This window comes from Elephas maximus, chromosome 1 (genome assembly GCF_024166365.1).
Source record: "Elephas maximus indicus isolate mEleMax1 chromosome 1, mEleMax1 primary haplotype, whole genome shotgun sequence".
Taxonomy (NCBI): domain Eukaryota; kingdom Metazoa; phylum Chordata; class Mammalia; order Proboscidea; family Elephantidae; genus Elephas; species Elephas maximus.
The window spans coordinates 230,792,670-230,807,568 of NC_064819.1; the positions used below are offsets into that span (position 1 = coordinate 230,792,670).

At 43.3% G+C, this 14,899-nt stretch overlaps 1 protein-coding gene across 6 annotated transcripts in view; it reads left to right on the forward strand.

The window, feature by feature from the left end:
• Positions 1–7,513, forward strand: part of TULP4 (TUB like protein 4) — a 304,765-nt gene extending 297,252 nt beyond the window's left edge. For all 6 annotated transcript variants that reach the window (XM_049904582.1, XM_049904572.1, XM_049904561.1 and 3 more), the window contains one exon: positions 1,069–7,513. In XM_049904582.1, the coding sequence (XP_049760539.1) occupies positions 1,069–1,185 (117 nt within the window). In that variant the 3' untranslated portion in view covers positions 1,186–7,513. The remainder of the gene's footprint in view (positions 1–1,068) is intronic.
• The last annotated feature ends 7,386 nt before the right edge of the window (positions 7,514–14,899 follow it).

A 14,899-nucleotide genomic window follows, 5' to 3' on the forward strand; every position in this document is an offset into this window, starting at 1 on the left:
TTCTCTCTAGGAATAATAATGGCCTTGGTGTGTTTACATGCTTGTTTCTCTGTGTAGTTATTAAGACAGTTCCCAGTTCTTTGGCGCAGTGTGAATCTCCTCCAGGGACAGTTGAGCATGCGAGGTCCTCTGCCAGCTCCCCTGGCTCCAGCCTGGCCCAGTGGCTCTGGTGCGGCTGGAGAGCTGCTGTTCCCGTGCGTCCCTTCTCTGCCACCCTGGGAATTCCTTTCCCTCGTCATACTTAAATTCTTACCACCAGTAATTCACTGTGCAAGTGTTTATTGAGCACCTGCTGTATGGGTGGCAGTGCTGTAAGACAGGAGTCAGCACACCGTGGCCTGCCACTTGGTCTGTCTACAGCGTGTATTGACTCACAGCCCGCCTACATCCAAGGATTGTCTGTGGCTGACATTGCATTTCAAAGCAGAGTTAACAGCTTGGCAAAGACCCCATGACCCACAGAGCCTAAGATGTTTGTCATCAGCCCTTTACAGAAAGCTTGCCAACCCTGCTAAGAGCTGAAGGTTCAGCAGTGGGGACAACATGAGGTCTCTACCCTCAGGGAGCTTACCTCTTAATGGGAGCTTACCAAGAACACGTGGATGTACAACAGAGTGTGTGCGTAGCCTGGTGTGGTACGGTGGCAGTAGTACTGAGAGGACAGGCAAAGCTGGGTGAGGAGCTGGCATGTGAGGGGGAGGAGGTGTGTGGCCTGGAAGCCCTCCCTGAGCAGTGACGTTTGACAGTTACAGTCGGCTGATACCTCTCATAAGTCTCAGCCTATGGGTAGGTTCTCCTTTCTCCCTTTCTTTTTGCTTGGTGAAGAAACCACCTCTTTTGAACTGTGGAGTTTTCCATGTTCTGAATTCTGCCCATTGTCTCTGCACTGTTGCCATTTAACATGTTCCTCTGTCCCCTTAGTTCCTACAAACGGGCAGTTAGATCTAGAAGCTCCTGTGGGCAAACTGTCTCATAGATGGCCTTGTCTGCTTCCACGAGGAGGTGCACGGTTTGGCTGCCCTGTTCCACCTGTTCTTTAATGGCTCTGCTTCCCTCCCCGGACCCCAGGTGATGCAGTTTGGCAGGATTGACGGCAACGCCTACATCCTGGACTTCCAGTGCCCCTTCTCAGCGGTGCAGGCCTTTGCGGTGGCCCTGGCCAACGTGACTCAGCGCCTCAAGTGAATAGGCCTGTGCAGGAGGAGAGGGGCGCAGCAGAGCACCGTTGCGAAGGGGTCTACTCAGGAGGTGCTGGAAGAGCCCGCCGGGAACCACAGGCCCGGGAGGCCCAGGAGAGAACCGCAAAACTGGAACCACCAGCCGGGCCAGCAGAGGGCGCTGCCTTGAGTCATTGTTAATCTGGGCTTTTGTTGTCTTTATATTGTCTTCTTCCTTTTTTCTTTCTTTTTAAACAAAAACAAAATACAGTAGCTTGGCTCGTGGTAATGGTTCCATGGGGCGTGCTTACGTACGCTACGCTGCCGGGGAAGTGGGGCCTTTAGAATTAGGTGAGTTTCCTACTGTCTGCTCTTCGTTTAGAGATGGGGGCATGTGTTATTTCTCATTCTTGCTTTTATGACTCCTCCGACATCACCACTAGTGTCAAACAAGAAGCTTTTTAAAAAACACAACCAAAAATCCTGATGATACAGGTTCTCCTAGGGGACAGCGTTTAACTCACACACAGTCTGTTTACTCCCCAAAAGGCGACTTGATTAATGAAGGGTGTTTGGCAAATGCACTGTGTTTGAACAATAAGAGTCGGCTCTTTAAGGGGTGCTATTACTTTTTTTTTTTATTACTTTACCGGGTATAAGTACGATTTGCTCCTTGGTGACGTAGGGGAGGGGACGGTGGGTGAGTAGGGGCTCCTGCACATCCTTACCTGTACACAGTGCTCCATGACACCTGGGTGACCCAGACAGTGTGACTTGAAATAGTACAAGGGCTCCGCTCCTCTGCTGAGGATGTTTACAATGGAGGACTTCACTGGTTTTATAGTACATTAAGGCTCCATAGGCTCAACGATGGTCATTCAGAATGGCTGACTTAGGGAGAAGGTAGAGAGACAGAAATGCAGAGACCCAGGCGTGGGGTAACTCCCTGGGTGCCGCTTGCTGAGAGACAGCCCGTATTCGCGCCCTGCTTTTCATTTTCTCCCTGGAAATGCTACCATAGCATCTTCTTTCTCTTTAGCTATTAAAAAAAATAGCTAAAGAGAAAGAAGATGCTATGGTATTAGAGCCCCACTTTCTCTTTCTAAAAATGTTGGCCATACTTGATTTGAAAATTCTCCTTTTCTCCTCTAGGCCACATTAAAATCCAGTTGACTAAAAATGTTTTCCATTGGATGAGAAAGAGTAACAAAAAAAAAAAAAAATTTAAGAGTTTACCAGGGTATTAAAAGATAGGAGTGTGGCCAAATTCCTGACAAAAGTTCTGTGGTCTTCTCTAGGGAAAAAATAATAAACTGTACAGACTGTTTACTGAAGAAATAAACCACTGGGGAGAATTGGTAAAATTCTAGTACTTAAGGTAGTTGGTTGACTTACCACCTTACTCTTTGTTAACTGCAAAAAAAAAAAATCTACCTAGAATGCCTTCCACCCTTCCCCCTCCTCAGGAAGACACCTTGGGCGGTATTCGAACCTGAAAACAAGACCCTGTTCATTTTTTTTCAGTCATTTACAGTTGTGGCATTGCTTAGGGTAAGAGCACAACGCCCTCTACTGGCTGGGGGTCCTAAATTGTGTTTGCGAACAGATGGGCCGACAATGCTGCAAAAAGCATTTTCAAAGTAGATGTTTTTCAAAATTCCCTGTTATGGTTTTTGAGCACGACAAAATATTATGGCATAAAAATTAGGAAAGAAATCTGGCCCAGCGCAAGATGAGTTCACTCAGCATCTCCCCAGACCCCGATGAAACCCTGATGCAATTTGTAAATAGATGAAGGATGTCTGCCAGCGAATACCAGGCTCCCATTTTATATTGCAAACCATTGAACCTGATTTTGGGTGGGTAAATTCTTCCAGAAAGAACTTAGCAATGTATTCAGAATTATCTAATGATTTTATATGCGTTTCTGTAGCTGGATGTGGTGTTTCAGTGCTTATTAGTTGTGCAATAATGGTTACAGCTTATTTCTAAAATAATTTAAATGCAATCCCGTTTTGTCCAAGTTATTTATCTTTGCTTTTAATAGTGTTTTTAGGAGTTATTTTGTTACTATATATTGGTGAGTTATGCCCATTTTATTATTTATTTAGAAAAATAGTATCTTTGTAATGACTTATTTGGTAGCAGTGTGCTTTGCTGCAAGAAATAAAGAGGATGTTGATAGAAGGTTTTTCGCTGGACAATTTGTCGCTTTTTCTAGTTGGGAAAAACATCCTATTAATGTGTTAAAATATTATTTCGTATTTTGTGGTATTGATTGTATGCAAAGGAGATTTCTTTGAGATACCAATCCTAAAATAATATTTCCCTTTCTTCTGAAGTTTTTAGGTTTAATTATAAATAACGGATGATGAGGAAAGAGGGGGAAGTGTATTAGGATGTGAGTGGTGAAGGAAGGGCTGTCGAGTGTTGTGCTTCAGGTGTTTAAGTTCTGGTGGATTTTTGAGGAAAAAGACCATGAAAGGATACGTTTTAGAACTTTTCTTAATAAGGGCAAAATCGGAGGCAATCCTTGGAAACACAGCTACAGATACCAGTATGAAGTAAAAGTAGATATTTGTAGCAAATAATTAACTCACTGAATTCTTTTTTGTTGTTGTTGTTTAAACTTCACAAATTCTTAAGGAGCCCTAGTGATACAACGGTCAAGTGCTCGACTGCTACCTGAAAGGTTGGCGGTTCGAACCCACCAGCCTTTCTGCAGGAGAAAAGACCTGGTGATCTGCTCTGTAAAGATCATAGCGAAGGAAACTCTATGGGGCAGTTCTACTCTGTCACGTGGAGTCGCTATGGGTCAGAATGGACTTGACAGCACTGAACAACAAAAACTAAATTCTTAGCTCACCCTAAGAGGCATTTTCTCAACATGGAGAAAAAAGGTTTCATTTGGTGTTGGGGTGTTCAGTGTCTGGACCCACAGGAACCTGAGGAAGCCACAAGCCACTTGTCTGCTCTGAGGGACCGGAAATAATCTCATTTACCAAAACAGGACTTAAATTGGTGCCTGTTGCACTTGTAATGTGGTGTCTTCTAAGTTAGTGGTGGGAACTTTTCTTTTTTTTCCAGGAAGAGTCTTGTCCATTTACTTATATTTAATACTTAGTTTTTCTTCCAACAGTTTTAGATTCAACCATCAGATGCAAAACACCTTTGTTTGTTTGTTCATTTACTTTTTGTAGTCCCCTGCCCCTCCTCCCCTTTTTTTTTTCTTTATTCTTTTTTGGTGAAAATATCCACATTACAGGATAAAAATTCCTTTCATTTAACCAGTCTCAATTTATTAAATACTACTAAAGCCAGTATTTTAAACAGCACAATTCTGAATAGTTCATGTTAATTAATAGCAGTTTATGAATATGAAGTACCTCATTGAATCTCTAAATTTAAATCCATAAGTCTAGTAAAAACTCCACTACTTAAAGAATCTATCTAGTCTAGATAAAGAATCTATGACTTTTTTTTTTTAATAAGTACATTTGTCTTCATGTGATGCTTTAATACAAAGTTAAAGCTATAAAGCCATGGTCATCAGATTAATCTTGTAAGATAACTGACACTTAAAATCCTGCAGCAAAGAAATGGAAAACTCTAGTGGTGTAGTGGTTAAGTGCCACGTTTGCTAACCAAAGGGTTGGCGGTTCGAATCCGCCAGGCACTCCTTGGAAACTCTGTGGGGCAGTTTTACTCTGTTCTATAGGGTCACTATGAGTTGGAATCGACTCGACGCCACTGGATTTGGTTTTTTTGCTTTAGCAAGGAAATGGAAACCGTGTTTCCTTCTAATTTCCTCAGATAACGCCCTGCCTTCCATGAAGGGGAAGAAAGCAAGGCATTTTGAACATTTAAATTTTATGTCCCTCTTGATCCTGTTTGCTGTTGGGTGCCGTCAAGTCAGTTCCGACTGATAGCAACCCTATATAACACAGTAGAACTGCCCCATAGGGTTTCCTAGGCCATAATCTTTTTTCCCTCTAAATTTTACTTATTTTTTTGTTTTTGAGAATATACACAGCAAAACATACACAGATTCAGCAGTTTCCACATGTACAATTTAGTGACTTTGAGTTGTGCATCCCTCAATTTGTGCAACCATCCTCACCCTCCTTTTCTGAGTTGTTCTTCCCTCATTGATGTAAACTTACTGCCTCTTAAGGTTCCTGTCTAATCTTAGGAGTTGCTGTTGTCAATTTGATCCCAGATAGTTCTTTAAAAAGCATAATACCCAAAGCAGACTTTTTTTACTAGTCAAGCTAAACTATTCAGTTTTAAGATGACTTCAGGGGATATTTTTGGTTTAAGGTTTAAAGATTATCTCAGGGCCATAGTTTCAGGGGTTGATCTACCCTCCATGGCTCCAGAATAAAGTCTAGAGTCCATGACAATTTGACATTCTGTTTTGTATTTTCTGCCTTTTGATCAGTATTCTTCTATGGAATCTGATCAAATGTTCAGTAATGGTAGCCAGACACTATCCAGTTCTTCTGGACTCATGGCAAAGGAGGCAGTTGTTCATGGAGGCAATTAGCCACACATTCCATATCCTCCTCCTATTCCTGGCTCTCCTTGCTCTGTTGCTCCAGGTGAATAGAGACCAATTGTTGTGCCTTGGATGGCAGCTTGCAAGCTCTTAAGACCGCAGGCACTGCACTACAAACTGGGAGGCAGAACAGAAGCACTAAACCTGTTATTAGACCAGTTAACTGGGATGACCACGAAACGATAACCCTAAACCTCCAAACCGAGGAACCAAATCCCATGAGGTGTTTGGTTGTACAGAAGCAGCCTCAGCAGCTACTCTTTTGTTGTTGTTGTAAGTATATCTGTCACACAACTTTGCCAATTCAACTTTTTACAGGGGTACAACTTATTGAGGGCAATTACAAAATTCGGCTGTGCAGCGCTACCCTTAATCAGTGTGATTTTTCCATCAATGTTTCCCCCCTCCCTTCTGCCCCTAACCACTAATAAACTTTGGTCTCTATACATTTGCCTTTTCCTGTCTTTTTATGTAAGTGAAAAAAAAAAAAAAAAGTGAGGTCATACAATATTTGTCCTTTTGTGATTGGCTTATTTCGCTCAGCATAATGTTTTCAAGCTCCATCCATACTGTAGCATGTATCAAGACTTCATTTCTCCTACTGACTGAGTAGTATTCCTATGTATGTATGACATTTTGTTTATCCATTCATCTGTTGATGGGCATTTCGGTTGTTTCCACCTTTTGGCTATTATAAATAGTGCTGCAGTGAACACTGGTATACAAGTCTCCTTTTGAGTCTCTGCTTTCAAGTCTTTTGGGTATATACCTAAGAGTGGAATTCTGGCTCATATGGTCATTCTATTTTTAATTTTTTGAGGAACCACCACACTGTTTTCCAGAATAGCTGTATCATTTTGCATTCCCACCAGCAATGGATAAGTGTTCCAATTTCCCCACATCCTTGCCAACATTTGTTATTTTCTGGGTTTTCTTTGTTTTGTTTTTTTATCTTAGCCATCCTAGTGGTAGCGAAATGATATCTCATTGTGGTTTTGATTTGCATCTCTCTGATGGCTAATGACACTGAGCATCTTTTCGTACATTTGGTGGCCATTTTAATGTCCTCTTTGGTGAAATGTCTATTCAAGTTCTTTGTCCATTTTATGACTTGGTTATTTGTCTTTTTGTTAAGTCGTGGAAGTTTTATATATATTTTGTTTATTAGATTCTTGTCAGATATATGGTTTCCAAAGATGTTCTCCCAGTCGGTAGCCTCTTTTCACTTTTTTGGTAAAGTTGTTTGATGAACAAAAGTTTTTAATTTTTATGAAGTCGCATTTATTTATTTTGTCCTTCGTCGTTTGTGTTTTTGTTATTAGATAATCCATTGTTGAAAGACAGGCCCCTGCTTGTTCATCTAAGAATTTTATGGTTTTAGTTTGCACATTTAGGTCCTTAATCCAGTTTGAATTTGTTTTTGTATATGGCATAAGGCCTGGATCCAGTTTCACATTTCTGCTTGTGCAAATCCAATTTTCCCAGCAGCATTTATTGCGAAGACTCTTCTTTCCCTATCAAATGGACTTAGCACCCTTGTCAGAAATCAGTTGACCATGGATATGTGGGTTTATTTCTGGACTCTCAATTCTATACCATTGGTCTGTGTGTCTGTTATACCAGTGCCAGGCTGTTTTGATTACTGTGGCTGTATAAAAAATAAAAAAAAAATTTTTTTTTTTTTTATGTTTTAAAAGAATCTATTACTTTCTGAGGGACGTTATCTATTAACAAACCTAGAAACCAGTTTTAAACTTGCTTTAATCCTGACCTTATCAAAGGCACAGATTCGGGTGCAGTCCACCCATTTAGTGTATAGCCTGAAAAAAAATGGGAGTCCAGGAAGTTATGATGTAAATCAAGGAGTTTTCCCTTGTAGAGGGTCCCGTGAAGGCATGGAAAAACATGTCCCTCTTGGAACCACGTACCAGGAAGTCGGGAGACCCCAAGGTGGAGCCTACTCTGCCACGAAGTTGGAGGGAAACCCCTGAGGTTGACCAGGCCTCCGTTTGTCCATCTGTAAAACGAAGGGGACAGTCTTCTAAACTCTTTCTAGTCCCAGCAGTCCAAGATCTCCAGTTTTCATCATTCCACTTTTCAAACGTATAGAAATAGTTATTTTCCTTTGTTAATGAGCTATCTACTAAATAGAATTAGTACACTTAAAATAATGTCTTTAGAAAGTTCGTTTCTAGAAGTGAACACATTTGAACCTTGGTGGTTTTCATAAAATCACACCAAAGCACTGATCCCAGAGTAGACCAAGGAGTCTCGCTCTGAGCATGCCCTGCTCAGTGGATGTCCTTTTGAACAGCACTAAAGTTAAGTTACCATATTCACCCTAAAAACCAGAGAATGGGTTCAACCAAGAACAAAGAAATAAAAATCTAGGCTTACTTGAGTTCCTTTGTGTGGTCTGCAGTGTTAACACTGTCTTCATATTCAAAAGGGTTCTTGAAAGGAGCAGTATTCACCCACCCACTGTGGGGAGGAGCCCATGTGTACCTGCTGGGTCATCCTGCCCTTGGCCAGGGCAATGGTTGTTGACCCAGTTACTTGAGATACAATGTGTCAAAAATGTTTGAGTTCTGGGGTTTTGTAAGAGTGCATAACTCAGTTGTGTATCATCTCTGGCTGATGAAATGTTGAAGGGTGGTGGCTGGTTTTGTTTTCATTTTCTTTGGCTTTGTGCAATTTTCTTGTAACTTGTACCTATATTTTCTGTTTACAAATTCTTTTTAAGGGGAGGGGTGGGGGTTTAAGATCTCTTTGTTTATTGTAGATAAAGAAAAAGAACGTCTGTTGTAGAAAAGCAGGGGCTATGCGTTTGACTGAAAAAGGCACTGTATTATTTACCAAAGGGGTGTTTTTGCGTTGGTTTATAAATGCATTATTTTGGTACTGTAAATTTGAACATAATTTCTGAGTTTATTACTACTGGCTTTTTCTTTTTCCCTTTTTTTTTTCTTTTTTTTAATGTGAGTGCAGGTATGTGGTGCGCAGGTCCCAGACCAAATCAGACCACCAGCATGTCCTTGTCCAGCCGTGAACACAACGCGCGCTGTCCCGTGCACCCAGCTCCTGTAATGTCGTGGGGCTTTTTTTTTTTTTCTTTAATTCAGCATCCTGCTTTGTTTTACTTCCTAAGAAAGAAATGTTGAGACGCCCTATTGCATTTTAATGAGCTCTTACTTGCCTCTCTCCTTATGTATTTTGTGTATGAGATTGTACAAGAGGTATTCTAGAAGGCATTCATGGTTTGCATTCAAAATGATGTCGCTTGTCCAGATTTCTTTCCGTCTTTGTTGAGATGGATTAATCTCCTTATTTTTTTTTTCTTGATGATTTGAAGTTGTAAGAGTCGTCCAGCTATTGCTTAATAAAATTTTGCAGAGCAAAAAGAAAAAAGATCAATGACTTGTGTGTAGAATCCAGATGTGAGTCTTATTGAGTCCTTGGAGAAGACATCACCGCTCTCCGCCGTCACTTCCACCTTTTCCATTGCTTTTCACATCTCTGGGTCACGTCCAAAGTTCCCAAGACCCCAAGGGCCTTATCCTCACTGTGTGGTTTCAGAGAGACCAAATATTGTGCTCTCTTCCAGAAGAGCTAGTTTGAGTTGCTTTTTTTTCTTTTTAGAGGAGACCATGTTAAGGATGTGTCTTTGTGACACCTGGGAGATCACAGGTGCTAAATACAGTGACACCTTCTTAATATTACTCTGTAATATTACTCTGTAGGAAACGTAAAACCAGGTTTTAAGCAATTGAACTATAAAAAAAATGAACTATAGGTGGTAATATAACTGTTAATTGTTGTTCATACTAATTCACCTTTAGTGAGCCTCCCCACCCACCCAGAACCCCTGCAGCCACGGGGGGGGGCCGGAGTGTGGGGGCGGGAGGGGGGCAGCTCGTCTGTACGCGCAGTCACGCAGGTGCACATTTACATACAGAACTACCCTTTTGGTTTCGTCAGAGATAAAAATAGCCATGTGGTCACTTAGGTTTTAGGCAACAGGAACCAAAAGCCACTGTCAGCACTAACAAATTCTCCTTATGCATTAAGTGTGAAAATAACCATAGGACCCTAACCCTGCTTTAACGAATAGTAACGATTGAAGACTAGTAATAATAGTTGGACAGAGTTCCTGACCTGAATTGTGTGTAAGAATCAAAATAGATCTCCTTTGACTATGGAAGTCTGTGAACTTCCAGTGAATATTCACTGTATCCTCGTCACTTAGAAGGCAGTGGCGTTTAGCAGTGGAGTTTTCACCCTCCATACAGGAGACCCAGGTTCAAGTCTGGGCAGATGAACCTCACGCACAGCCGCTACCTGTCTGTCGTTGGAGGCTTGCGTGCAGCTATGATGCTGAACAGGTTTCAGCAGAGCGTCCAGACTAGGATGGACTAGGAAGAAGGGCCTGGTAATCTATTCTGAAAATCAGCCCATGAAAGCCCTATGGGTCACAACGGTCCGATCCTGTTGTGCATGGGGTCCCCGTGAGTCGGGGGCTGACCTGGTGGCAGCTAACAACAGCTACATCGTCATCACTTCAAGGAGGTAGCAAGGACACCTGGTCAAAAACAAGCCAAAAAAAGCCCACCAACGCCACCACAGTCCCAGAGTATCTGGGTCAGCACCAAGAATCCATTCCATGTCTGTGATCACCCCCCATCGTCAACTACGTTGTTCGGCTCTTGGACGGTTCAGTGTGAGTTGTTTCCAGAAGTGATTTTTTTAAAGCCCTGGAAGGAACTCTTACAAACCCCTTTCCTGCTGCAAACTTCCTTTGAAAAGCTTGCATTCTGTTTGTAGTCCAGTTTTTTAGTGTTCTCCTGGGAGCATTAGAATAATAGGGAATCGATTTAGCTCTCCTACTATAGGGTCGCTATGAGTCGGAATCGACTCGACGGCACTGGTTTTGGTTTTGGTTTGGTTACCCCTGCCTCCAAACTCGCCGTGGACGAGGAATGACGGCCTCTGGGGATGGTGCTGCATGTTCCCAAGGCCACAGACCTAAGAATAACAGCGGAATCCCCCAACCTAGTAGATACTTTGCCTCCCTTTCCTTTCAGAGGACAGTTGAAGCCTTGAGAGGTTGAAGTGATTTCTGGATTCCATAGACAAAACCGATCCTGAAATAGAATCCAAGGCTTCTGGGTCACGGTAATGAGCAGGCTTACTTGATTTCCCAGCTTTCACTCTGCCTTTTAGTAATTAATGATTCGCCCATGGTGAGCAACTGCCTCTTAGTCATCTTCCTGAAGAGGCCTCACAGGTGGGCCCCGCCCCTCAGGGAGCTCGGCCTCTGTAGAGGGAGATGTGTGCACTTGTCACTGAATCTTCAGAGACTGAACATTAGCTCATGGTGCTCCTGACCCCGGCATCACAAAGAAGCGGCTGTGTGGATCTGTTTCTCTGCGTATTTTAGAAGCAGTCATACCCTGCACTAAAGAGCCTGAAGCCATCCACGTGAAGAAAGGCTCATTTCTTGAATCCACGTAAAGTTCCTGTTAGAGCGATGGCTTCAATAAGACAAGGTACAGCAGCTTAGTAGCAGGACACCAGCAGGAAACACAGTGCTAGGTGTAAAAAATAAGCAGGTTCTACTTCATGGCCTGCACTTTCTTGTTTCTGGTTTGCTACTTCCCACGTCACTTCCCTCCATAGGAAGTGTGTTCCCTGTGGTTTAGATGACGTCGGAGCCACCCCTCCGGGTGCCCTCTTGAATGACTGATGGAAGCCTTCAATGAAGCTTTGAGACTTTTTCCTTGAAACCGTCCTACTGTTGAGGCAAGGTAAAAGCTCTTTGGGAAATTACATAACTATGAAAGAGAAATTATTGAGTGTCTGTAAAGGAGAAATAAGTCTGAAGAATTTCTTAAACTTCAACCACCTGTCAGGACAGTGTCTAGCACCTTGCAAAGCATCCTCTCTGCTGTGTGAAATGTCTATGCCGTTTCCCCGGTTGGAGTTACCAGAAGTTAAGGCATCCCATTTGCCTCTTCAGCTCCTCCATTTCAGCACTTTCTGAGCTTAGTGATTATGCAGCATTTTCATCGCTCGTCCCCTTCCCCACCCCTGGCCCCGCAAAAAAAAGGACGAGAGAGAAGATGGAGTTTGAATGATAAATGTGGCTGCCTAGCAGTATCTCCAGCTATTAACCAAGTTGCCTTCTCACGGTCCACCATCTTCACCCATTAGGCATGGAGAGAACCGTGTGCTTACTCTCCATCCTCCTCCAAAACTGAAAAACATAGTTAGTCCTGACACCTTTCCCATCATGTGCAGAAAGCAGAGGGTCTCCGGGACTCCTTTTGGTTCATCCTGCAGCTTGTTAAATGGGCTGTGGTTTCTCCTTTCATGTGAACGCTTGCCTCCCATGGTTGGACGCATCACTGGCCAGGGGGTCACGGGGAGCAGGAAGGATGGTGTGGTTGAAGAGCAGGGCTCTGAGAACCTGGAGAGCAGGGACCTGGTCCTGATCTGCCCTAAGGAACCATGGAACAGTGGGAGGCCACTTGATGTCTCTGTGCTTCATTTTTACTGAAAAACAAGGAGATTGGACTAAGTATTTCCCAAAGTGCGTTCCATACTTCCCCCGCGTCTGATTAAAGTAAAGCAAGCTGCTTTGCTGTAGAATTTTCCACACACTTCAGTGAGCTAATGTGTTGTGCGTGGCGGATCTCCATGGGGAAGAAATACCTTGTGCAGTGTTGCCCAGACGTTTTTGAACTTGGAACACAATTTGGAGGGAACATCTTCAGGGCCAGTGATGCCAGGAATGAGCTTTTGGGAAACTGGACTGGATACTCTCCAAATTCTTCCCAACTTACCTGTTCTGTGCTTCTATGAATTTTATTGAAAATGTAAAGCAGATTCCTTTCCTCCATCTTCTCCTTTAAAAGATTCACTTTTTTCTGCTCAAGAGACCCTTCTCAAGTGTAAAGTATATTTGCTGAGCTACCAAGTTTTGTTTTGTTTTTATGGTGTGCTCACAAAGCCGAGCTGATTAAAACAGAAATGAGCGCACGTCCTTTACAGCCAACCAAGATGCACTTGTTTAGCTGTTTAGCTTGTTCAATTTGCAATTCTAACTCATGCAAATACAGTCTTTCCTAAAACAAGTGAGACTGAGGACTCCAGACCTAGCTCCTCTTCTGTTCCTAATTACTACTTGAGGTTTCTGCCTCCCGTTTGTTTAATTAAGGGCCCTAGACATCATCTTTCACTCAGTTGAGAGAGAGGGTCACTCAGGGTCAGCCAAGGATCCATCCGAGTTGAGCCCGTGGATCGGGCACCATACTGAAATCTCTGCTCCCAGGGAGTTGGGAGCTCATATCCAGAAATGTGGGTGTAAGTAGAACCCCCACTGGCTGCTAGGTGGTTTACAAAAGTACATGTCCCTCCTGAACTCTTCCAAAAGACTTCTTGTCATCTTGGTTGCCAAAAATAAGGAATCAAGAGCTGAGAATATTCATCTTTCTGAAAGTCAGCAAATAACGTTCCCTGGGAGCCCCAAGTGGCTGGCAGCGTCTGCCTGGTGACTGCCTAGATGGAAGGAGCATTGGCTGGTGCTGAACCTGTCTCACTGTTTGCCAGGGAGGGTCTCCAAGCTCCGGGTGAAGGCCTCCTCCCCCAAAAGGATCCACCAGGGAGATGCTGACTTGTGTCCGTTGTTTCTTGAGACCGCCCAGGGGTCAGGGTTGCTGTGAGATGATCCGGGGGCTCTTGTTTGTTTTACTTTAAGTAAGCAAGTTTCCAATTTTTCTGAAGTTTATGATCATAAGAATGAAACCAACCTTCTCCCACCCCCGTGAATGATAATTAACTATTTCACCACCCATCTGTCAAGTTTGTTGTACTGTGGTGGCTTCCATGTTGCTGGGATGCTGGAATCTATGCCACCAGTATTTCAAATACCAGGAAAGTCACCCATGGTGGACAGCTTTCAGTGGAGATTCAGACTAAGACTGGGAAGAAAGGCCTGGCAATCTACTTCCAAAAATTAACCAGTGAAAACCTTTATGGATCACAACAGACTGGTGTCCAACTTGCTTGCTTTGGACACATCATCAGGAGGGATAAGTCGCTGGAGGAGGAGGACATCATGTTTGATGATGTGGAGGGCCAATGAAGGCGAAGGAGACCCTCAGTGAGATGGGTTGGTACAGTAGCTGCAAGGATGGACTCGAACATCCTAGCTGTTATGAGGATGACACAGGACCAGGCAACCTTTCCTTCTTTTGTACGTAAAGTTGCCATGAATTGGAGTCAACTTAACAGCAGCTCATAGTGACTCTGTAAGACAGGGTAAAAACTGCCCATAGGGTTTCCAAGGAAAGGCTGGTGAACTGCAGACCTCTTGGTTAGCAGCCTGAGCTCTTAAACCTCTGGGCCACCAGGGCTCCTATTATCTAATAAGAATATCCTGTGATTACACGACCATAATTGTAAACACCAGAAGCTACAAGTGCTGTTCAGGAAACGTGCTTCTTCCCCAGTTTCTCATTTGACCTTGAAAAAATGGAAAGGGCATGCTTAAATGGAGCACTCCCAGAAAAAGTTGTAAGGGGAAAAAACCTTTTAGGAGCCACTAGAAGTAACATGAGAAAAGTAATTATGAAATTCTCTGTGGATCACATTCTAGTTACGGTAACATTTTATCACAAACCCCATTTTCACTTTCTTGCCTTGGTTTACCCCAAGGAGCACACGCACAGTCCGCAGTGCTCATGTTGAGTTCTTGAAAGCTCTGCACTTTCTGTTGCAGATTCTGTCCGGCGGTTTTCTTCACCGACAGAAATGAGGTCAGGGAAAGAGAGCTCAGCCCTAGCAGGGCAGCCTGTTTTTGAAATGTGTAAATAAGAACTTTCCCATTGCTAGACAGGAAGAAAATGGATTCTGAATCCCACTGGGCAGAGAGGGTGCTGGTGTAAAGATCTTTGTAACTGCTGAGCACCACATGCATGTTAGAGCCCATGTGTCCTCAAGAATTCATTGTTGTAGTTAGGTGCCATTGAGTCGGTTCTGACTCATTGCAACCCTACATACAGCAGAACTAAACACTGCCTGGTCCTGTGGTATCCTCACAATCGTTGCTGCGTTTGAGTCCATTGTTGGCTCAGTCCATCCTGTTGATGGTCTTCCTCTTTGCAACTAACCCTCTACTTTACCA